Source organism: Microcebus murinus, chromosome 10 (genome assembly GCF_040939455.1).
Source record: "Microcebus murinus isolate Inina chromosome 10, M.murinus_Inina_mat1.0, whole genome shotgun sequence".
NCBI classification, from domain to species: Eukaryota; Metazoa; Chordata; class Mammalia; order Primates; family Cheirogaleidae; genus Microcebus; species Microcebus murinus.
The window spans coordinates 58,130,622-58,152,311 of record NC_134113.1 but is presented as its reverse complement, the minus strand read 5'-3'; the positions used below and the strand labels follow the sequence as shown (position 1 = coordinate 58,152,311).

At 54.6% G+C, this 21,690-nt stretch overlaps 3 protein-coding genes and 1 long non-coding RNA gene across 5 annotated transcripts in view; 1 reads left to right on the top strand and 3 right to left on the bottom strand.

Annotated features, from left to right (window-relative positions):
- HOXC4 (homeobox C4) overlaps positions 1 to 12,985 on the bottom strand; it is a 67,386-nt gene extending 54,401 nt beyond the window's left edge. Inside the window, exon 1 of the mRNA XM_076007321.1 lies at positions 9,708 to 12,985. The gene's annotated coding sequence lies outside the window, so the exon portion shown is untranslated. The remainder of the gene's footprint in view (positions 1 to 9,707) is intronic.
- HOXC9 (homeobox C9) lies at positions 1,844 to 4,788 on the bottom strand. Its single transcript, XM_012764186.3, has 2 exons — positions 4,059 to 4,788; positions 1,844 to 2,386 (listed from the first exon to the last, which is right to left on the bottom strand). The coding sequence occupies exons 1-2, from the start codon at positions 4,594 to 4,596 to the stop codon at positions 2,142 to 2,144; spliced, it is 783 nt and encodes a 260-aa protein (XP_012619640.1). The 5' UTR covers positions 4,597 to 4,788; the 3' UTR covers positions 1,844 to 2,141.
- A 1,461-nt stretch (positions 12,986 to 14,446) lies between the features above and the next one.
- HOXC10 (homeobox C10) lies at positions 14,447 to 19,581 on the bottom strand. Of its 2 annotated transcripts, XR_012921447.1 has the most exons (3): positions 18,716 to 19,558; positions 16,090 to 16,258; positions 15,412 to 15,541 (listed from the first exon to the last, which is right to left on the bottom strand). XR_012921447.1 is itself a non-coding variant. In XM_012764129.2 (2 exons), exons 1-2 carry the CDS (start codon positions 19,464 to 19,466, stop codon positions 15,264 to 15,266), a joined length of 1,029 nt encoding a protein of 342 aa, XP_012619583.1. In that variant the 5' UTR covers positions 19,467 to 19,581; the 3' UTR covers positions 14,447 to 15,263. The 2 variants fall into 2 exon arrangements, 1 of the variants encoding a protein (XP_012619583.1); XM_012764129.2 differs by lacking the exon at positions 16,090 to 16,258 and having other exon boundaries at positions 14,447 to 15,541; positions 18,716 to 19,581.
- Positions 19,207 to 20,768, top strand: LOC142873372 (uncharacterized). Its single transcript, XR_012921448.1, has 3 exons — positions 19,207 to 19,250; positions 19,644 to 19,763; positions 20,559 to 20,768. It is a non-coding gene; the product is annotated as an uncharacterized LOC142873372 (long non-coding RNA).
- The last annotated feature ends 922 nt before the right edge of the window (positions 20,769 to 21,690 follow it).

The following is a 21,690-nucleotide window of genomic DNA, read 5'->3' as shown; positions in this document are numbered from 1 at the left end:
GCTCTGGAATTGGAGAGAAGGTCTCCTAAGCCAGAAAGAGGAGCGGGTGCTTCAGCGACTACCAAGTCCCTTGTGGCGACCTGATTCGCCATCCCCACAATATTATCGAAACAAAATTTTCACCCCTTCCCACCTTCCTCCAGCCCCCCAAATTGGAGCGTTTAATGGAAGGAGTGGGTAGGAGATTCAAATGATGAGGAAGGGGCTGGTCTCTACAAGTGTCTCACCAATCGTGTAAGGTGATGCTATGGGGGGAGCAGCACATGGGCTGGGACCCCCACTTATTTTCCTTAACCGAGGTATCTCCCAAGTATTCAGAGCAACACCCTGCACCCTCAGCAGAGTGGGCAGCTTGAGATATTAAAGGGCTATATTTCAAGCAGTCTGATTTTAATAGTTTCCAGATTGGGGGATTTCCGAGAAAAGGGGCGCCGGGCAGAGGCATACCCAGCTTGTGTCTGCTTCTGATTAGCAGATGAAAACTGCTGGTTTTAGGAAGGCACTCTGGGGTGCAGTGGGGCCGACCATCCCCACCCGGCTGTTACACACATATCCCCACACCTTTGCGATTGGGGTCCCACAGCTACCAGGAAGCACTCCACTCCTGGACAATCCTGACCAGCCTCCTTGGCCACTGGCTGGGCCATCCCCCAGAAAAGCTAGAGCTGCTCAGCATGACTCTGGTTACCCCCAAACCAACATTCAAACCAAACACCAGAGTAGGGAAGAGACAAAGATTGGGAAGAAAGGAGAGCTAGGAGGAGAGAGGAGCTGAGACTGTATTGAGAAGTAGAAACTAAATCTAATTTTGATTGTATTGGCTTTGACATCTTTCTCCTTCCCCCCTTCTCTCCTTTTTCTTCGTTTTCAATTTTCTTGCTCTCCTCTCTCCTTCCATTCCTTCTCTTCTCTCTCTTTCTCTCTTATATTTGTCTTTTTCTCCCACTGCAGTCCCCAGTTCCTGTCCTGCTCCCTGAGGCCTGCCAGGCCTTTCTCCTAGCTGCACCCAGCCCCCTCCCAGCCTTCTTTCCCAGCCATCCCTGGAAGCACCAAAGCACCAATGCAGTCAGGCAAGAATCCAGCCTGGGCCCTCACCCAGCACCCAACTTTCATCTTCACCTATCTCTTCCCTCCGATCTCATGTACTCATAAATTATTACAATTAATTACAGCCAGGGAAAACCATTCATGCCGAGCCTCTCCCCGCACTCCATCTAGTCACCAGGAAACTTGTAGGCAGCCAGCCGGGGCAGGCACAAGCTGGGCCTGGGCCTCAGCAGCCTCCACCCCGCCCCTGGAGCCCCCACCCCCACCCCGCCCTGCCTGGAGAGAAGCCGCAGGCGTTTGCCCTTCTGAGGTAGAGGGAGCCCGTTCTCTGGCTCCAGCCTCCCCTAGAAGATCTGAGCACTTGCCTCCTCCACCACAGCAGCCTGGAACCACAGGGAGGAGAAATAACGAGAACTGAATACAGTTAGGTTTCTGGTTTTTTAAGTGACTTCGATATATTAACACAGAGCTGTTCTACCATAACAAACAGAAGCACGTTACAGGACCGACGCTGGGGACGACGCTGAACGCTGGGGTGAGAGGAAACACTGCTATGTACAGCCCAAGGCGCTGGCCTGCGTCGCCCGAGACCCAGCCCTCGGCACGTCCGGCCCTCACCACTCAGCTCCGGGGCTGGGAATCATTATTGTGTATGTGTGTGTCTTTTTTGTACAAAATCTGCACGCAGAGCACCCCAGGCCCAGGAAGGGATGGCCTGGACCAAATACAATACAGGGAAAAAAAATAGAAATATAGCGATTCAAGTACTGGCTTCTCTGAAGAAAGGAGAAAAAAATCACGTTTGTGTGTGTCATTTATTTCGGTTGCACTGAGGGAAGAGAATGCAGTTTCTCTCCCCACCTCCTCCTCGCTGGGTAGAACTAACTCTAAAACACCAATATCTCAACACTGAACCCTCCCAAATCGCAAGAGTTTTCCTTTTCCCCTTCCTTTTTTTTTCTTTTTAAGCTGATTGGCTTTTCTCTATCTTGCTCTTTCCTTTTCTTTTTCGTGTTCTCTCCCGCCTGGGTTGGGGTATTTTGGGGGTTTTTGTTTTTCCCTTGGCTGTGCTGAGGCAGCAGGCTGGGCAGGATTTAGGATTGCTCCTTGTCGGTTTTCTCTTTATTCATCTTTTTCATCTTCATCCTTCGGTTCTGAAACCAGATTTTGACCTGCCGCTCGGTGAGATTGAGAACCCGGGCCACCTCGTACCGACGGTCCCTGGTTAAATACATATTGAAGAGAAACTCCTTCTCCAGTTCCAGCGTCTGGTACTTGGTGTAGGGGCAGCGCTTCTTCCTTGTGGAGCGGGCGTGGATCCAGTTGGCCACGGGGTTGCCTGGAGGGCCAAATAGAGGCAGGGGTCAGTGGAGCCCCTTTCCAGCCCAGGACCTCTGCCACTCCACCCCCAGACTTAGCCAGGCTCCCCAAATCCAACAATTGAACCTGAATTTGGACACGTTTTGCTTTAGGAATTTTCCCCTTCCTCCTTTTGCATTCTGCCTCCTCCCCATCTCCCCCCTTTTCAGTTTCCAGCACCTAAAACTGTAGGAAATCCGAAGCTATCAAAGCCCCTACAGTCTAGTCCTCAGCTTCAAGAGTAGTAATTCGAGAATATCCTCATAAAAAGTCCAAATTCCCAACCGTTTCATAGGCCCATAAACGCTTCTCTCTTGTTTTTTATTTTTATAGCAAGGTCTCTCTCCTCCCCACCTCCCTCCTCCTCTGCCCCCTCCCATCCTCCCAGCCCACGACCAAGTCCTGAAATTTTAGCAGTTCTGCTTCCTGACCCTGAGAGTCCCTAACCCCTCACCACCATCACCAGCGCCCCGTCTCCCGCTCCGAGTTCAACCCTGCTAAGGCGAATTCTCAGGGTGATGCTGGGACAGGAAAAGTCTTTCTACTGTCCCCAGAAAGCTGCTGGCCTTGGGGACAGGCTCCCCTACATCTTAGCTTCCTTGTTTGGCCTCCAGTGCCCCCCTCCAGTCAGCCCCAGGACAGGCTCTGCAGGAGCCAAGCCTCCAATTTCAGGTTTATGGGAGTAGCTGAGGGTAGGGAGGGAAGCCTTCAGAGGGATATAATTAGGCCCTGGGCCCTTATGAGGCTAGAGGAAAAGATTTCTTGCAGCCCCCTCCTGGGACTCCCCCAGACACTTCCTCACACCCTGGGGGCTGCACCCCCTCCCCTGCTGTTTCTCCTTCTTCCCCCTTTTTCTGGCCCTGCAGCTCCCACCTGCCCCCACCCTAGTCCTTCTTTGCTATACTCAGAAGGCTCCTGTCTCCCTGATTGAAGTGTGTGTGGGGTAGAATTCTCTAATCTGGGGAGATTCCCACTCCTCATCCAGGATCCCCATTCTCAAACCCTCCTCCACCCAGACCCTCAGAACAGTGTTCTCAAGTTAAATGAGACTCAGACCCCACTTCTGTCCCCACTTCTCTCTCTGGAAGTCCTGATGTGTACAAGTTCCCAGGCTTCAAAATCCCCCAGACCCTCACCCAGTGCTCCTGAGGAAAAAGTCCACGGACCTTCTGTTTTATGAATCTCTAGTGGGGTGAGGACCCCATGCTGACTGGGAGTAGGGGTGATTTTTCTCCCTAGGGTATTTCCTCTCTGTCCCGTGTCCTCCTCACCTCTTCCCCGTCCCATCTCAAATCATAAAATGAACCTCGCCCCCGCCCCATCCCCTAGCCCTGTCTTCATTTCTTAGAAAGTGGCGACTGAGCCAAAAAGCCTGGGCTGGGAGGGGGGCAGGGGTCTCTCATCAAAGCCAGCTCCTGGGAGAGGGGCGCCCCTCGACCCTCTCCCAACCTGTCTCCCTGGGCCCCCTCCTCAGACCTTCCTGTCCCTGAAAGCTCCCCAAGGTAATTCGCTTTTATTGAGTCCTCGCCCCCTCGCCCTCACCCCTCTCCCGCGCTCCCTGCGCCGTTCAGAGGGGCTGTAATCCGGCTCCCCCCGCCCGTCCTCCCCTCCCCTCCCGCGCTGGTTGTAAAGGAAAATTGCTCCCAACTTACTGGGGTCCAGGTCGGCCTTCTCCTCTTTGTGCTTGCTGCCCGCGAGTGCGTCCGCCTCGGGCGAGGGCAGTGTCTGCGGGGCGCGGTCGCGCAGCTCCCCGGGCGAGCCGTACATGTAGTCCGGGTAGCTGCGGCCGTCGCCCGGGCCGCAGTCGGCGCGGCGCCCGGGGTAGGCGTCCGGCTTGAGGGCGTAGTGACGGCCCCCGGCCGGGAAGCTGGGGAAGGAGACGGCGCCGGACAGCGGCTCGAGCCAAGTCCGCATGTAGCGCGTGTCGGCGCCGAGGTGGGGCTGGGGGCCGTACGGGTGATATACCACGGACGACTGCGAGGGCACGGGCGCCCACGACGTGCTGAACACTGCCGGCTTGGGCGCGAAGCTACAGGACGGAAAATCGCTACAGTCCGGCACCAAACCGCTGGGTCTGGCGGCGGCGGGGTGAGCCCCCGTGGCCGGAAACCTGGACGCTAGGAGGTCTTCATTGTCGTGAGAGATGAGCGAGTCCACGTAATAGTTACTGATGGGCCCCGTCGCCGACATCGTAACAGGGTTTTACATACATAAGATTATTGTATGAACTGTATATGTACTTTTTATCTGCTCACAGAACAATCAAGGCAGGTAATTATTTTTCCAGCCTTTTCCCCGCAGCTCATTGGTTCCCCGGCCCCCACGTGATCGTATTTACCCAAAAATACGGCGCGGATCAATGCGCAGGGGCTTTTTTTTTCCTTGCTTTTTTTCCCCCCCTCCCACCCCCTTCTCTCTGCTGATCCCCGCGACCTGCGTTTTCCTGGGGTTCCGGAACTCTGGACCCAAGGCACCGACCAGCCCCTCAGGAGGGCTCATATCTCATCAGAGAACCTCTTATGCCCATGTCCACCCATAAGCAGATGGCCTCCCCCCAACCATGAGGATTTTTAATGGGGTGAAAATGCCAGTTCCCGAAGCCAGGGTTCTTGGACCCCCAGGGCCGAGCTGGGCGCGGGAGACCCTCAGGGGCGGGGAGGCCGGCCGAGGTAGGTGGAGGAACTATTTCTTGACGTAATCCGTCTCTGTCGGCCCTGACGCTCCCGCAGTCCCTGCGCGAGCGGAGATCAGCGATTGTCAGTTCGGAACGTGGCTTTTAAAAATGCGTTTTTAAATAGTGTGTATGTATGTATTTCTTTCAGGAGCAGCAGCAGCAGTGAGGGAGGGAGGGTGGGAGGGGACTGGGGAAGCTGGGGTGGAGGGAGGGAAGGAGGGAAAGGGGAGCGTCCTTCTGCCACTGGCCAACTCAGCCCCCAAATCTGGGGTAGGGGAAGGTTAGGGAAGGTGGTCCGCCGGTGGGAGGGGTAGAACGTTGGGATCTCATACACCTTTATCATCAGCCTCAGAAGTCTTCTCTTTGCTTTGGCACAGATATACAAGCGCCTTTATTTTAAATTTATTGTCTATGTCTATTTATCTTTCTTTGCCAGCTTGAAGAAGTGGAGGAGAGATCTACACAACTTTAGTGGGGCATCCCCATCCCACCTTCCTGCTCTTCCTCTTTTGCCCCCACCTCCATCTCTGCGACACCTTTTCCCCCCAAAAAGAAGTCACTCCCAGGTTCTATCTGCAAAGAGCCAGGGTGAGAGCGGGCAAGGCGAGAGAGCGACCTCGGTCGTGGGCAAGTAGCTTGTTTTTACGTCCTTCAATAAAATTTTTATGAGGATCATTTGATTGTTCATAAATGTGTCTTTCATTAAATAAAATTGTAGGCTGTTTTTGGAACGGGAAAAAAGCAACGGAGGGATGGGAGAAAGCAGTTTCTTTGGGGTCGGATTCAGGAATTCCAGAGGGGGCAGTGTGATTGTAGGGGAATATCAGACAACTTAGATCCCTCCCCCCAATAAGTTGGTTGCTTCCCTCCTCCTTGAATTTGGGATTTGTTGCCCAGCCCTCTGCTTTCCATCAGATTGTCCCAAGGTGGTATAGTAAAAGGGGGCTTTAGGCAAGCAGGAAATTCTCAGTGTGGGTGCAGGAGAGGGGGTAGGGAGGTTGGCTGGGGGGAAATGAGGGGCAGGTGATGCCCTCAGAGACCTGGTGCACCTAGGTAGGGTAGAGTGAGTTTAAAGAGGGGTGCAATTTCAGGGTCAGATGGGAAGTGTCTCAGTCTGTGCTAGTGGAAATAGGCAGGAACTGAGGCTGAGATGCAGGCTCTGAAGGCAGCAGGGTAGGAGGCTTCCCAGACCCAGCCACGCCTGCCCTTTTTTCCCTCTCCTGTCCCCAGGAGAGGACCAAACGCCAGGGGTAGGGATGGGGGTTGGGGGGGCTAGTTTTCTCCTGCATATCTGCCGATCTCCTCTGGGGTGGAGAAGGGTTGGAGAGAGTGCACCTAGTATGTGTGTTGGGGGGAGGAAAGTTGGGGAGGAGAATACAGCTGTGGTGACAGCACGGATCCCAGCTCAACAGGCCCCCTCCCCAGTCCCTGCTCCTCCCTCTCTCTGGTTCTTTGCTTTTCGGACTAGCGGGGCTGGGATTTCGACGCATGGGGGGGATGAAGGAAGTGTCTGGCTGGGGACAGGCAGCGGCCTGGGGGCCTCAACCTTGGTCCCTGGATTCCAACTGTCTTCCCCTCCCTCGGGTTGGACTAAACTGGGAAACCCAAATTACAACAAGAAACAGAATATCTCTTTGGCCTTGATGGAGTCGCGTTAGCTGTCAATCAAAAAATCTCCCTCGCTAGTTCAAGGAAAAGACAGGAGGTTCCAGTCCCCCTGCAGAGGCTTTCTCCAAATCCCCAGCACAGCCAGCACCTCCCCCAGCCCCAGGCGGCTGGGGACCGGCCGGCTCTTGGGCGGCTGCTGGCAGCGATGAGCGGAGACATTTAGCCTTCAGCGGGGCCCCGGGCCAGACTGTGACCAAGAGGACATCAAGGGACAGAGCCTGAGAGAGACCGAGCCTGAGACAGCCTGAGACAGACCAACCGAAACACGGAGCCAGGCCCAAGAAAGGAAAGAAGGAAACGGAGAATTAGGATAAAAAGAAAAAAGGGGGAGAATTAAAGAGAAAAAGAAAAGAGAGAGGAGAGCAGGGAAAGGGAGGCGCGCAGAGAGCCAGGCGGAGGAAGGGCGGCGATACGCAGGCAGGACAGGGCAGGGCGCGAGCTGGCGGAGCAGCCATGGCATTGTGCAGTCCGCTTGCTCTGCGGTCCTTTGCCGCGGGACCGGCTCCGGGCGCAGCGGCCACTTCTGTCTGGACACAAAGGAGGAAGAGGCCTCCACTCCTGCCCCTCCCGGGGAGACCTGCTCCGGTGGGTACACCAGGCCTCCAAGATATAGAATCTCATGTTGGCCTAGGCAGCCGCCAAGCCGGCTGGGGGCTGAGCCACGCTCTAGGCAAGGAGCAAAGAAACAGAAGAAGAAAGGTTTCACGCCTGCTCTTCCTTTGCGTCTTCTCCAGGCGACAGGGCCCTGCTGCCTCAACCTCAGCTTCCCTAGAGGAAAGAGTCCCTAAAGATCTTCTCCTATGGGCCTCCCCTATTTGAGAGAGTCCCTCAAATAGATATTGTGGCTGTAAACAGACACCCCCTTCTCTCCTAGCCCCCTTTGAACACCACCTTCTTTTCAACTTTTGAGCTGTCTGTGCACCCTGCCTGCCCACCCAGCGGAGGCAGCAGTGCAGCCAGTATCACCAGCCAGGATGCCTGCAGCCCTCAAATCCCTTGAGAAACCAAGGGGGAGATTGTCGCCTTCCTTTCCTTTTGGGAGCCTGAACTCCGGACCCTCCCCACTCAGGTACAGGCCCGGCTGTGGATCAGGAGGCAGGCCTCACCCACTGCCTCCTCCCAGCCAATGCCTCATTTTCCCTATGCCTTGCAGAGAGAGGGGTCTTGGGGAGGAGGGCTAGAAAAGGCTGGGAGTACCAGTGTCCACTAGGCCAAGGTCCTGCAGGTTCCACAGCTGTATGTGGGTTGTAGCCCCCCCATTCTTCACATTTGGAGGTGGGGTGGCAGGTCAGGGCTCTGCAGCAGACCTTCAGGCTTCCCTCAAATCCAGGTTTGTAGGTATGGGGGCACAAAGGACATGGGGGCACCAAGGAGGATCTCATCTTCCTGGGGTTTAGTTACTCCTGAATCTCCTGTTGTACTCCACAACTCCCCCTCACCTACACCACTCCCTTCTATTTGCCGTGGCATGGCTGGGGCAAACCTAGGGACTGGAGGCCGCTGGGAGCCCCTGTTGGGGAAAGGGGAAGCCCCAGCTTCTGCTAGCAGTTCTGCGTAAACTCTGCTTCTCAGAGCTCTCTCCCGCCCCCAAAAGATTTCACTGGGCACCAGAGAGCCCCCTGAGAGGGAGGGGCAGTCTTACTCCATCACCTCAAACCTGGGCAGCTGCCACCACAACCAAGCTAGCACCGTGGGAAGGACGAACAGACAGGTTAGAGTCATCTCCTCCCCCTGCCCCAGCCTTCCTTTTAGTGATTTAAATTCCCTCCGGTTCAATCGGCACCGTCAAGTTCGGATTAAATTTAAAACAGGCTTTTCCCGGTGCCCCCAGCGGGCCATCCTGGCCTCGGCAGGCAGGGAGTCGGCTCCTCGCTCCTCAGCACCCGCCCTGCGCGGAGGAGGCCGTGCTCCATTTGCTTTCATTTTCCTTCTCCCCCTGAAATGGGCTAATTTCACCTCTCTGCTGCCCTCTCCCCCTCCCCGCCCCTCCCTAGTTCCCCTTTTTCCCCCCTTCTCTCTCCTGATTCCTCTTTGTTGGGAAAAACACACCCACACGCAACTCCTCCTAGCTAAGGCCTGCGCTGGAAGCAGAAACTGAGTTCTCCTGGCCTGCAGCGAGGAGACCCGCGTCCTGCCCCCACCCCAGGTGGGTATCTGGGATCCCTACACACCAGGAGTCTGGGCCCCAAGCCCAGCAGGAGTGAAGCCCCCAGAGCCTGTGAACCTGGCCCTTTCAACGCCATGGCCTGCTGGGCCTGCATTCCCGCCTGCGCCCCCGCCCTGCCGCTCCGCAGCAAACGGGGCTATTTCCGGCTCCCGCAACACAGTCTGGTTTTCCAGCCCGGGGAGTGGCTGGAGGGGGAGCCGCCCCAGAGGTAGGGCTGCGCTCTGCCCGGAGCCCCAGTGGCCCTGAGTGCCTTGTTACCTGATCTTTGTGTGATGTATGTGTCGCAAGGAGATTTTGCAGTGACTTTGGAGCCCAGACTGAGGAAGCAGAGGTGGCGAAAGGAGAGACAATACCGACCCGAAGTACAATTAAGGGGCCAGATCTCGTCTCTCCCCCGCCCTCCCTGCCGGACTGCGAGCTGTCTGGCCTCAACCCTCAGGGCGACACGCGAATCTGGAGCCGGAAACTCAGCCCGTGGCAGAGGCAGCCAGAGGACTCCACATCCAGAAATCAGGAGGAAAGCTCCCTTCCAACTTGGGGGCGCCTTAATCATCCCCGCTGAGTTGCAGAGAATCCAATGAATGAAAGTGCACATCCCGACGAATTTCCCCGATTTTTCCCCCAGCCTTTGGAATGAGAGCCCAGTGTTTGAGGCGTCTCAGACACACAGGCAAACCGCATCTCCTGAGGCAGACAGACTCACAACATGAGTGTGAGCCTGAAATCATATACAGGTTCAACATTCCCGGAGGAGGCCTCTTTGCCAGGCCTGGCGGGCGCCGATCTCCCTACCTTCTCTCCCTCCAGGGCCTCAGGCAGAGAGACCCAGAAGACTCGGTCCCTCTGGCTTGGTCCAATCCCGCCTCGGCAGCGCCTTCGTTACCTGCTCCTCGGCTCCCCATGGCCACAGATGCAGGGCAGCCGCCTCCCGCCTGGGGAGGGAAGCCCCGGCCACCACAGCCGCTGCTGCCCGCCCTCCTTCCCTCCCTCCCTCTTTCTCGCCCTCCCTCCCTTTCTCCCTCCCTTGCGCGCTGCCGCTCTCGAGGCCCTCCCGCGGGCAACCTGCTCTGGACCAAATCCAGGTATCTCCGAAAGAGAAAAAAGAAAGGACTTCTTATGTGGAAAAGAAAAAAAAAAAAGAAAGACCCTTATCTGTATTTATTTTACATGCTCTGACTATCGGTCTGCCTCAGTTCAGACGTCCGGGACACGGCCCAGCAGCCGCAGAGGTGTGCGGGGCCTGCCGCCTCGCCCACGCTGACCGCCGCGCCGCGCCCTGCATGCTCCACGCTCTGGGCCGCCGCCCCCCGGCAGCCCAAACGCCCAACAGACCTCAAGGTCCTTCCTACAGACTCAACATCCGGTTGCCCGCCTTGCCGCTGGCCACAGCCCCCAGAGCCCTCCGCTCTGTCTGCGGCCAAAGTCCACACACAATCCACCTTGTCCGTGCTCTCGCGCCCTTCCGGACACCCCTCCTAGCCGAGCCGCCCTCCTGGCCATACTCAAGTTGGCCCTGCCTGCCGGGGACTTCAAATCTCGTCCCCTGCGCGACCCACACAAAGCCCTTCCTTGGCGTTCCCACCCACAGCCCCCAGTCCCAGCTGCCGCCACCCCCTTCACCTGTTCTTGAGAAGAGCTGCATCTCCGAGCCTAAACAAGACTGTGGGCCTGGGCGAGGTCCCAGGGAGGCCACAGCGGATGGCCGGCCGAGCCCCAGCCCCCGCAGCCAGCGAGAAATCTCAGAGACCAAGGTTCTCCTTGGCGAGCTCTTGCCTTTTCCTCCTTCTCCCGCAAGTCTCAAACACTCACACGCCGAGAGTTCAGCTCTATAAATCCTGCTCCTCTTTCCCATATCATAATTAAAAAAAACCAGTAGGGGAGGTTTTAACTTTTATTGCGATTTCTGGAGTTGGGCTGCGGAGCATATATTAAGTTTACGCTTATGCGCTCTCGGCGGGGAGGGTCCTTTAAGAAATAAAAATCCATCTTAATATCCGCAGACGAGAGAGATAATTTTTTCCCTCCTCTTCACGCTGTTCCTTCTGAAGACTCCCTTCCAGCGAAGCGAATAAATAATTACCAACGCCTTAGCCATGATCCACGGCCTCAGGGCCCTGGGGTGGACTCTGACCACCAGACTGGCCCTCACCTTGGCCCTATGAGACCTTGCCCCATTTCTTGGGATTTTGGGAAGGGGATACCCCAACCTCTGGTTCTATGGACCACCCACTCATAAGCCCACCAGCTCTGAAACAGGAATGGGAAGAGAGGGACCCAAAGCGCAGAAGTCGTTCATGGGTGAATTTCGGCCCACCGGGGACACTATCTCCAAGCCAAGTGCTCCTGAGCACCCTATCCCTGTCTGGAACTCCCTCCACCCCAACTGGCTATGTGCCTGGGGCAGCCTGAAGACTCAGAGGCTGCTGGGAGCTCCCAAACCAGGAGAGCCCCTTGCCTGCTTCCCACCAGCTGGCCTGCCTCTCTGGAAACATCTCCATTTCCCTGAGAGCCATAGAGAGATTGGAGTACTTTCCTGCAAGGGAAGAAATTGTTTTTCTCCCACAAAGGAATGGAGGACAGAAAGGCTGATGAGTTAACTGGGGAGATGAAAATCTCTATTCCCATTTTCTCCTCCAGCTTTCTTGGGGTTCAAAAGAAATCTCTTTTTATGAAAGAGAGAGGAAAAAATTAACCAATATGCCTATAAATATCTACAGGGGATTTGAGAGAGCCTGGAGGAGACAGAAAGAAACAGAGACCTACACTCATCCGAGGTCATATATTCCACCCCCCCAGCACATGACTACAATAATATAGAACTCTATATATTTTGTTACAAGGACATGATTTTGTTCCCCTGTTTGAAAGTTCACAGTGTTTTAATAATCATAATAATTACAAAGTAAGAGAACCAAGAACCTGACCTTCTTGTGGCTTCTCTTTCCCAACATCTCTGAGAACAGAGATGAACTCAGTCTCCCTGAGCCCTCCCCCTTTTTTCTCCGGAGGCAAAAAAACCTCTTTTGAGAACCTTGTCTCTAGCAACCTGGGCCAGCATTGAAGAACCAGAGGGGAAAAGGAGTGGAGGATGCTTTGCAAAGTTTTACATTACTCAGATTTCCTTCTACCCCATTATCCTCCCCTCCTCCCCCTGTCATCAGCCAACAACATGGTAATGGTGGGCACACACGGGCAGCCTCTGTTCATCCAGACATTTTCACACAGTGCAAAGACAGGCAGATGCCTGACAGCCACAGACACACAGACCAAGGCCTACGGACCACAGACAGCTAAACAGAGACCAGAGTCAGGTTTTTGCCCTGATGTTTCCCAGTAAGGTGTGTGTGTGAGTGGGGGTGATTCTACTTGGACTTGATGGTTTTCCTCTAACCTACTAACACCCCAAATATGTCTTTCACTGGAGACAGAGCTATAGGAGAGAAAGGGGAAATGGCTGGGCTGACACTTAGAGTTACCCAACTCTTGGGACCTCCAGGCACCCCCCACTTTTCTAAGGAAGCTCCAGCCCCAGCCAAGTGGAGCCATATTCTTTCCTTGGAGGTGGCAGGTGAGAGAAGCTAACCATTCCAGAGACTCCATTCTCTTTCTGTGCTCTTCTCTCTCCTAATGATCCTGCCCCACCCTGCTGCCCAACTGAGCTGGCCCGCCAGGCCACCTCTACTCAAACTCCTGAATTTCCTTGGAATTGACTGGACCCTCTTTGTCTGTGTCCATCAGCTGGGCCCAGGAGACAATAGCTGCAGGAAAAACTCCTCTCCCTTAGTCATAGGGATTGGGACAGGCTGAAGAGAGGATCGCATGAAGCAAGGTTCTCCTGACTTGTCCCGCAGCCCCACTCGCAGCTTGCCCTCCTTGGTCTGCACCCACTTTGCCCTATCTAGGAGGGGGCTGTGGGGCAGTCCCACTGTGGAGGGAAGGAGCAGGAGAGGTGGGTTGGGGCCCTCGACGAAAACCGACTGATGTAACTCAGGCAGTTTCTTGTTGCCGAGTTCAAAACTCAATCCCAACAACATGAAACTACCTAAGCCACAGATCAGCTGAGCAAGCAGGGCGGGAGATTCAGCTTTGCATCTATCCGGAGGAGAAGGGAAGGGGGTGGGGGAAGGAAGAAATTCAGCCCCGTCCCCCTTTCCGCCCCCACAACCTCCCTAAGGACTAGAGAGTAGACTTTGGGTGGCTGGGTGGGGTAGGGGGTCTGACTGCCTTCATCACTTTCTGGTCTAAGCAAATCGCTCTGGGAAGATCTGGTGAAATGGGACCGCTAGCCGCCAAATCCCCGCCCCACCCCCAGCACCGCAGTGGAGCTATTCCCCTGCATCTGGCCCTAGCCCTGGGGGAAGCTAGATCTTCCTTCCACTGTGGAGCTGGGTCCCCTGTCTTGTCCATCTGGCTTTCCTGCACTCTCCTCCTACACTCCCTCTATCCTCTCCCTCTCTCAGCTTGGTTTGGACTTCTCAGTGAATATGGGTGACCGGATCCACAGCCTTGTGCTCTGGAGCCACTTCCAATCAGGCCACTTGCCTGGCGAAGCCCCACAGCCAGGGAGTGTAGGGAACAAGAGCCTGGAAGAGCTCACGCCCAAACCAGAAGAAAGCAGGAAAACCTAAGCTTCAAGCTCCAACCCTCTTTACCCCCTCCCCCTTCAAACAGACAACCAGACAGAGCAACACCTAAACCGGAGTGTCTACTTCCAGGCGACCGACCGCAAGTGCCCAAAAAGATAAAGAAGCCAAAAGCCACCAATTTACCCCTTTAACCGCCTAACCCCACGGCAATGGGCCGGGGAGGAGAGGAGAGGGAGCTCACGGTTGCTGCCCTCGGCTGCCAGCGGCCACAAGGCAAGCCTGGGCTCTCAGCAAGCACGGATGCCCGAAACACCTTCCTCCAGGCTCTGCCCGCTGCAAGCCAAGCACCTGGGGACGCCGTTAGTCCCCACTCTGCCGCCAAGAGAAGAACAAGAAACCGCTTCTCTTACCTTGTCGCTGCCTCCTCCTCCTGCTGCTGCTGGCGCTTCTGTTAGCTGCTGTCGAGGTGGGGGCTGAGCTCCTCATGCCCCTCCAGCGGTTAAGTTTATTCCTCTCCTTGGATAGGTGGGGGGCTCTTGGGGTGCCCCCCACCAGCAGTGGGGTGCGCCCAGCCCAGCACCCCAGGCAATCAGATCCGTCTGCTCCTCAAGATTGCAGTTTGCTCTCTGCCTCTTTCCCTCCTCCAGTCACCTTTAAATGCATCTTTTACTGCAGCACCACATTATATTTGCAGATCATAAAATCCACCTCTCGCGCGCACCAAGACCGTCCTGACATTACTGTTTTATGACCTTGACTTATTGTGGTCACCTGGATAATATTTAAATCAACGTTATGGTCTCTCACTTACATTAAACCCGCCACGAGACGTTCTAGAAAGGCTCTAGGAGATGAGTCAAACACAAAACACACATATCCACACACTCAGCCTCTTTGGGGGAGGGGGGTGTTGCTAAAAAACACTAAAAACAAAAAAACCACCCATTTGAAGATTACGATTCTGGAAATTTATTAGGATTTTTTTTCTCCATTAAGGAAGCAACATGCAAAAGATACAACATACAGAATATCTTTAAATAACACAACTCCCAGACAGAGACAGGGCAATATTGGGGGGGGCATTCTTTGCTTTGCTATGTTCTATTTTTAATTTTTTTGTTCCTCTGGATGGAATTTCTGAGATGTTAGTGGATAGGGATGTGGGGGTGCTGGGAGGGGTGGGAGAAAAGCAGAAAGCAGTACAAATACGAGACTTCAAGCAGATTCTCAGAGCGACTGGGAGGTAAAGACACCGAGAGGGTTTGGTGGAGGCGCTGGGTGCTACGACAAACACACAAACACTAGCTGAACTTTCCAAAACGTCTATTATTCTAAGGAGGAAATGCAGCAAGGAAGGAGGATTCTGACTGTGCTCTGCGAGATTACAGACCCTCTCTGGTGATTTTTTTCTTTTTTCCCCTACAAGCGGGTGGATTCGATCTTAACTTTGCATGGAGAACAGAATGCTGTGTGTGAGTGCGTGGGTGAGTGAGGGGTTGACACACACACCAATCACACTCCCATTCCCATATATGAGGGCACACACCATACCCAGCACCCCAGCACCCCATTTCTCATGCTTTAGGTGGAAGCATCTTCGCAGCACGAACCATAGGTCCCTTGGAAGGAGAGTCTGAGGTCTTTGCCTTTTTTGCAGGCGCGTTGCATTTATACTCAGGCAGGAAAAAAAATATCACCAGGCACAAAGGGAGGAGGGGCGGGGAAAGGAAGGAGGGGGGAGGGAGGAGGGGAGACGGCACACTCAGGTGAAATTAAAATTGGAGGTCAGTTCCCGGATCCGATTCTCTCGGTTCATTTTCTTGAGTTTCATTCTGCGATTTTGAAACCAGATTTTGACTTGTCTGTCTGTAAGGTTAATGGTCTTGCTAATCTCCAGGCGGCGCTCTCGCGTCAAATACATATTGAACAGAAATTCTTTCTCCAATTCCAGCGTCTGGTGTTTAGTATAGGGGCACCTCTTCTTCCTTCCGCTCTTTGCTGTCAGCCAATTTCCTGTGGTGTTTTCTGCCTTTATCTCCTCTGTTAAAAATAACATTATTTACATAAGTATCCCTCGAAGACCAAACCCTCTCAGCGCTGCAGCCTTTGCCAGCCTGCTGTGGGGCGGCTGAGGGAGCACAGGGGAGCTGCTCCTGCCCCATGGGCCTGGCTGGTGGGGTCCTCTCGAGCTCAGGGTTCTTAAAATGTTTTTAGGATTTAAACTTACAGGGGAGAAAGGGAGGAGGTTCCTGTCTCCAAACTTTTATTAAATTTAAATTACCCAAGTCCACTTTAACCTATCAGATCCTCAGTACTCTCACTTTTCCTTATCTTGCTTTCCTGGAGGGGTACCCTAAACCTTGCCAAGCCCTCCCTTCACTCTGTTTCATTCAAGCTCTGGAAAAATCCAACCAGATGGAAAAGCATTTTCCAGGGCCCAAGCCAGAGTACAGAGTCCACCCACAGCCCAGAGCAATTCCCAGAGAGCTTTGACCCCTTTCAACCCAGTGGAGGGACTTTGTCCCAGCCGCTGTGGCCAGAGGCCATTGCAGCTGTCCCTTAACCAGGCCCCCAGCTCTTACTCCCACCTGAGTTGCCACAGAGTGACTCTGCCCCATTAGATCTCCCCAGTTGTCATCTCTTCCTCTCCTGGTCATTTCCCCCAGGTGTGTGTAGTTGAGGCAAGGGAGCTTGTGGGAGCAGCAGAGGTCAGGGGCAACAGCTCTGGGGAATGCTGAGGGGTCTCAGACAGAGAACCTAAGGTCAAGGGAGAGAGATATCCTGAGGAAATGTAGCTGCCCAGAAATCTCCTGCCCAGTCTGTGTATATGTATATGTGTATGCCTGCAAGTACATGTGTATGCCTGCAGATATACACACACCTATACATATGCACACACCCATAGATATATACACGTGTCCACTTATATAAAGAAATACTGTAGTACGGTGTGTATTTCCCATATCTTATGGACAGCTTCTCTCCATGGCACACATTCTTGCTGAAATGGACCAGCCTTGCTCCTTAAGCAGCAGAAGGGAACTTAGCCATCTCTTTAGGGAAAATCATAGAGTCCAAAGACCTGAGGGGAAACCTAGAAAAGGACTCTGCTGACAGTTCAGAGCTCTCTCTCTCTCTCTCTTTCTCTCTCTCTCCTTTCTATGCCAAATGAAGCTACCAAGTTCCTGCTCTTATCTTGATGGGGGTGGGGTAGAGTGAGAGCCCTAAGGAAACTAAGAAACATCAAAAAAAAAAAATTGAGGCTGCAGTCTAAAAAATCTGAATGTCTTTAATTATTCGCATACCACTGCACCTGCAGCTTCTTGCTAAATTGTTTACAGGCTCTCCACATCTACCTGTGCCTTGTTTATTTTCTTATTGGGGTTGCTGGATTTTGGGGGGAGGGCAGAAATCATAAATGGGGAAGTTTAGTAGAAAGCTCTCTTGACTCTGCTGGTGGAGACACCAAAAATGAAGGGAGGGGTGAGAAGGGCACTGGCAAAGGATAGGCTAAGGGGGATTAGTTGGGATGAGAGGGCTCACTCAGATTGTTGTAGGGACAGCAGGAGAGAAAGGGAAGCTTACCAGAATGGGTGCAGGTCGAGTTAAGAGGTGAACTTGTTAACCTTGACTTTGCTTTTGGTGGGGCTAGAACTCAGCTTTTCCTATCCTAAATCTGCTCCCCAACCAAGCTCAGTCAGGGTCTGTAGAGAGGATATAAAATTAAACTTTCACATTGCACATGTGCCACAGGAAAGGCTAATAGGTGTGGGCACCTTACTCTCCCCCTCATCTTCAAGAACACACCGTGCTCATCTTCTGGTCAGTATCTTTATGGGCTGATTTGCCAAGGCCACCTTTGGAGAGCAGATCCAAGAGGATGAGGCTCTGCCCTTGCCCTCCAAAAGACTGCCTGTGCGTGTGTGAGCGGGCATGCGTGAGTGTGTGAGGAGCATGCAAGATGGGTGTGTGTGAGTGTGACACAGGTCGCCGTCAGGCATGCGTGTGCGTCGCATCCATATACAAAGCACCAGAAGATCCAGGCCACCCCAGCCTGCTCCGCTCTCAATATTTCATCTGCCTCTACACCCAATGAGCCCGCCTATGTACTGTGGCCAGTAGCCAGTGTAGTGGGGAGCAGGTTTATTCCTCCCCATTGGGCCTTTTCCTTTTCCAATGCTTTTTGCTCCAACTTTTCAGGAAAAGTCGTTCTTCTCAGCCTCCCTCCCATGCTCCTGTTTCCTCCACATTCTTTCCCCAGGTGTCAAGAAGGGTCCTGAGGCCTCCAGTTGCTACAGCAGAAATGAATCTTGAACCCTGAGCTTGAACTCTGGCTAGGCTTTCTCTCTCCAACAAAAATCACAATGAAATCCAACCAAAGCCACACTCCCTTTCAGGAGAAAACCTCTTGCCACGCACACAGAAATTTCCCAACCACTCATTTGCAAGCTGCTTTTGGAAACCAATAAAAAAAAGTGTAATTTAACTAGAAAAAAGGGAAAAGAAAAAATTTGAAAGAGGAAACAAAAAACAACATTCCAAATGCCCTGTTCCAACGCCATCCCCAAGCCAGGCATCTGGAGGAGGGAGGGACGTGGCGTGGCGGGCAGCCCTTCACCTCCACCTCTTCCGGCCCCAGCCCCGCTGCCCAAGGCTCCTAGCTGAGCCAAAAACCAAAGGAGACCAAACCGCACGCACAAATCAGACCCACAAACAACAAATCGCGCTTCGCAGAAAACAATTTTCAACTGGGAAAACGCAGTAAAGAGAAATCCCCCATCTCCCAAGTCTTCCCTAGTCCCTGGCCCAAGATCGCCATTTTAAGCTTTTTGCAAGCCTCTGACCTGGGGGAGGGGGCAGGGGGGCACATTAGACCCCCAGGACACCAGCATTGAGAAAGCAAACCAAAGCCAGCACGCCCCTGGATCACCGGTCCTGGGCAGCACTCGGTGCCCGCAGGCTGCCCGTGGTGCGCACCGCCCCCGCCTTAGCACCCACGGCCCGGCCGGCCAGGCACCTCCAAGCCGCTTACCTTCCCCAGCTAAATGACGCGCCACCAGCCTGGAGCTCAGCAGACTCTAGTCACAAGCCGGGGTCGCATTCTCAAGATCGTTCGGGGCCTCCTCGGCCCAATCCTCTTCCCTGCCCCCCGCCCTGGCCACGAAGACCAAGTGCCCGAGCGTCCCAGCCGGGCCGCGGCCCAGGCGGCCTTACCTTTCGCTTCGTTATCCGAGGTGTCTGGGCTGGAGTCGGCGGTCTTGGCCCGCTCCTTTTCGCTCTCCGAGGGGCTACCTTTTGGGCCCGCCAGGCTCTGCTCCGTCTTGATCTCATTGGGGCTGGGGGTCTGGTTGTCGGACTTGGGGGTCTCTGGGAAACTCACTTTACCCCCGAGCTGAGGCGATTCCAGATGTTCGGCGCGCGGGTTGAGACTGGCCCGCTGCTCAAAAGGGGCTTCGAAGTCGTTGGCCCCGGCACAGTGGGGCGTCTTGTCCAGCGCCGAGTAGCTCGGGCTGGCGCGGTAGTAGCTGGGCACGGGCACCTCGTGCTCCCCGAGGCAGGACTCCGGCAGGGGGTGGGAGTAGAGAGCTGCCTCAGGGCCACTTTTCGCCCGCTTCTCTGCGCTGTACATGCAGCAGACATTCTCCTCCTTGACACTAGGTGGGTAGGAGCAGGAGGACAGCGGCCTGCCAACAGGTTGTTCCAGGCGATAGGCGGCTTTGGGGTCGCCCCAGGAGTCCAGCTGCGAGAGGTAGGACGGATAGGTGTTGAGGGCGAGGTTGGGGCTGCCGCCCTCGTCCCTCTTGGAGAGCGAGGGCGCGAGCCCGCAGCCCCTCATCACCCCGCAGTTGAAGTCACTCCCAGATTGCATATACATGCCTGCGCTCCGGCTATAGCGCTCTCCTCCGCCCGGCGCAGCCAAGGGCTCCGCGTACGAGTTCGGAGTTACATTGCGAGGGCATGTCATTTTCAGAGAGAGGGGTTTTTAAGGAGCAATACTACAGCGGAGGAGCTGACATCTTTTTTTTTCCCCCATCCGGGAGGGGGGGCGCGGTTACAGGGGAGGGAGGAAAAAGAAGGGGAGGGGGGGAAATATCAGCTCCATAATTATCCGCGCATTCGGTCCTCACCATGTGACGGCTAGACCAATGGGATTTGAAAATGGCCTTGATGATTCAGACGGCCGTGACGTCAGCGGGGTCAAGTTGTCGGCAGGCGGAGCGCGCATCGTGGAGTAACAGCGCCACCTAGCAGCTGCCTCGGGGTAGGGGCACCCGAGCCCTTGCCTGCGAACAAAGGAAGCGACCCCCGGGCGGCAGGGGCCGTAGGGGGGTGGAAGGGAATGGGGGGGTTCTGGGGAGAGTGGGGTTTGTTTACTCGGGAACCAGTCTGTAACTCCTGGGGAGAGGGAGGCGGAGAGGGGGGGAATGCGGGAGAGAGGGAGAGAGCAAGGCAACCCAGGGCTCAAAACAGTCAAATTCAAATTAAAAGGTCAAGACACGATTCAGGTACTTCTTCCCTTCTCTTCATCTCCCCTTTTCATCTCTTCGGATCCTGCCCTCGCTTCTTTCCCTAGGGATGGGAGCGGGGTGAGGGGTTTTTGTTTTTGTTTTTGTTATTTTGGTGAGGGGGGAGGTCGGGTAGAGAAAGGGGAAAAAGTTAAGGAATCCCAGACAGCACTAAAGTTTCTGCTCTCCTGCCTCCGCGTTCCCGGGCTTGGCCCTTGAGGCTGGGAGCTTGGGGACCGCGGGTGCTGGAGGCTGGTTGGTTGCAGGTTCCCTAAGGAGTCTCCAGTCTCTGGGGCGGATCAGGGAGGGGGTCACGGTCACTTCAGGGCTGCTCAGGAAAGAAGGTTCCGAGTGGATGCAGGGGTAGGGCGAGGAGGAAGCCGGCGACCAGAGGCGCCGGCTCCCCATCCCGGAGCTGCGGCCTGGGCCTGGAGGGTTGGGCGGCTCTTGGGTCACTATCTCAGAGCTTTGGCCTTGGAGCCGGTTCGGCTGCTTTGCCCCAGGCCCTGGCGGCCCTCGCTTTCCGCTTGACCTTGCCCCCACTAAAACAGGGAAGATTCCTGGACAGAAAGAGGGAACCCGCGGAGCCTCGGCCAGTTTGGAGGAGTCACGTATCACACGGGAAACCAGGACACAAAACGCGACAAAATCCCACCCAGAGAAGTGTTTACAGAGCGAATGGGCTGGGAGCATTTTTGAAAGAAGAAAGACCAGTCTATTTTTGTTGTTTTTTAATAAGGGGAAGAAATACAGGGAAATGTATGTTCCAAATAGTTCTTTCCGTTTCTCCATCGTCTTTCTTCCAAAGCGAACTAAACTCTCCACCCCTTCCTCAGGAAACGGAATCCGGAGAAAAACTTGTCTTTCCGGTCGCCCCGCATTTTTCCCTGGATCGAGCCTGGGGTTTCGACTTTCTGAGGGGCTGGATGCTGGCGGGGGCGCACCGAAGCCCGAGCGCCCCGCAGGAGGAGTGAGGAGGCTAGATCGCTTCCAGGGAGGCCCAAGCCCGCGCGGCTAGAAGACTGCGGAAAGAAATCCGCCGAGTTCCCCCATCCAAGGGTGGCGAGCGAAGGCGCAAGGGTTTCTGAACCTCCGGAAAACTGGAAGGATATGTGGAGTATGTGACTTGCTTGCAGGACCGGCCAGGGGAGATTTGGAATGGTTTTATGTTTTCATTTGCAGGGGTCGCCGTGGCCTCAGCACGGGGGTTGTCCAGGGCAAGGTTAGGCTGTTTAGGCCCCAGACGAGACTTGGGACAGGCCGGGCAGCAGTCAATCCAGGGAGCCATTTGTCCCACCGCCCATCCCGCGGGAAACAGCCGAGACTTTATGGCCACTCTGTTTGTATTATCTGCATAAGTCTTTCCCCACCAGTTTGATCGAAACCGTTCCCTTTTACGAGGACCCAACGAAAATTTCCCGTCATATTTATCAGCCGGGGATAAAAATTTAGTATGGGAACTGATATTTCCTCATTTATGGGACGATGAAATTAAAGACCAAAGCAATTGAGAATTATATGGCTTTGGGGGGTTCCCTCCCCCCTCTTTCACATCTCCTTTATTTTCCTGCCTGGTGTGCTTGTCCCTGGAGTTTAGCCTCCCAGTCCCATGCCATTGTTCCCCCCCACCCCGGTTTTGGAGTCTGGTGAGCCATTTCCCCCACAGCCAGGTGCTCCTTGGTC